The sequence below is a fragment of the Orycteropus afer genome, unplaced genomic scaffold, assembly GCF_000298275.1.
Source record: "Orycteropus afer afer isolate SDZICR_OR568_19922 unplaced genomic scaffold, OryAfe1.0 scaffold00092, whole genome shotgun sequence".
In the NCBI taxonomy this organism is placed as follows: Eukaryota; Metazoa; Chordata; class Mammalia; order Tubulidentata; family Orycteropodidae; genus Orycteropus; species Orycteropus afer.
In genome coordinates, this window is record NW_006921679.1 from 9,576,406 (window position 1) to 9,577,517 (window position 1,112).

General features: G+C 45.6%; 1 protein-coding gene across 1 annotated transcript in view; it reads right to left on the reverse strand.

The window, feature by feature from the left end:
• The window catches only part of LOC103198375 (phospholipid-transporting ATPase IB-like), a 320,073-nt gene that overhangs the window by 34,728 nt on the left and 284,233 nt on the right, over positions 1-1,112 (reverse strand). The window contains exon 24 of the mRNA XM_042781173.1: positions 527-628. Coding sequence (XP_042637107.1) covers positions 527-628 — 102 coding nt within the window. The remainder of the gene's footprint in view (positions 1-526; positions 629-1,112) is intronic.

Genomic DNA, 1,112 nt, shown 5'->3' on the forward strand with positions numbered 1-1,112 from the left:
TTCCTTCCGAGGAGTGGCTGGTGGGTTTGAACCGCCAGCCTTCTGGTTAGCAGTCAAGTGCCTTAGGCACTATGCTACCAGAGCTCCCAATAGTGAATTAGAGAAGAGAAATTGGAGTCTGCGTGTACAAAACAACTCCTTTTAAGGGGTTTTGCTAGAAGGAGCAGAAAAATAAATAGCTAAGTGGGGGAGGGGAACACAGATGAAACTGGCCTTTTTTGCGTGATGGGAAGCCTACTGTTGTTTGGTTTTGTTGAGTCCTTCTGTGGTTGACCTGGTGTGCCTCTCAGAGTCATTCCCAGAACCAGGCTGAGTGACCCAGAGAGTCACGTGCCATGCCACCTTCTCGTGGCCTTGGTCTACATGTCAATGTTGCTGCCCCCTGAGAAAGAACAACTTGATTAACAAGAAATGCTTAGTGAACCTGGGAAAGTGGGAAGAGAATGGGACAACGTGGGAGAGAGCTGGGAAGAAGAGCAAAGAGAACTGGGTCTTAGCAAAACGAGGGTAAACAGAATCAACTCACCTGTTTTCAAAATTTCTACGAAGACAATCTTGTCCCTTAACTTTGCTGCTTTCCAGCTCACGAACCTCCTCTAGAAGAGTTCTCTTACAGGTATTTTTGACCCTGTGTTGCATGGGAAAGACAAAAAGAATATAATACATGAGTTTTACCCACTCTCAAAGACTGAGTTCCCTCCCTACCCCTGCCCTTTAGATAATATCCAGACATCCTTTGGTTAAAGTAGCCCTGGTGGGGTACTGACCCAGTGCTCAGCTGCTAACCAAAAGGTTGGTAGTTTTAACCCATCAGCTGCTCCATGTGAAAAAGCTGTGGTAGTCTGCTTCCATAAAGATTACAGTGTTGGAAACATTATGGGACAGTTCCACCCTGTCTTATGCATTTCTGTGAGTCAGAATCATAACCCATTGATGATGGCAATGGGTTTGGTTTGCTCTGATAGTTGGAACTTTTGTCAAGTTGGCTGGACCACAATTCTGTGTGGTTTCAGCAATTGTGATGTGGGTTGTTCCAATGATGGGATCAGATGTATATGTTTTGAGCAGCCAATCCATTGAAACAGAGTTTCACTAGGGGTGTGGCCTGCTTC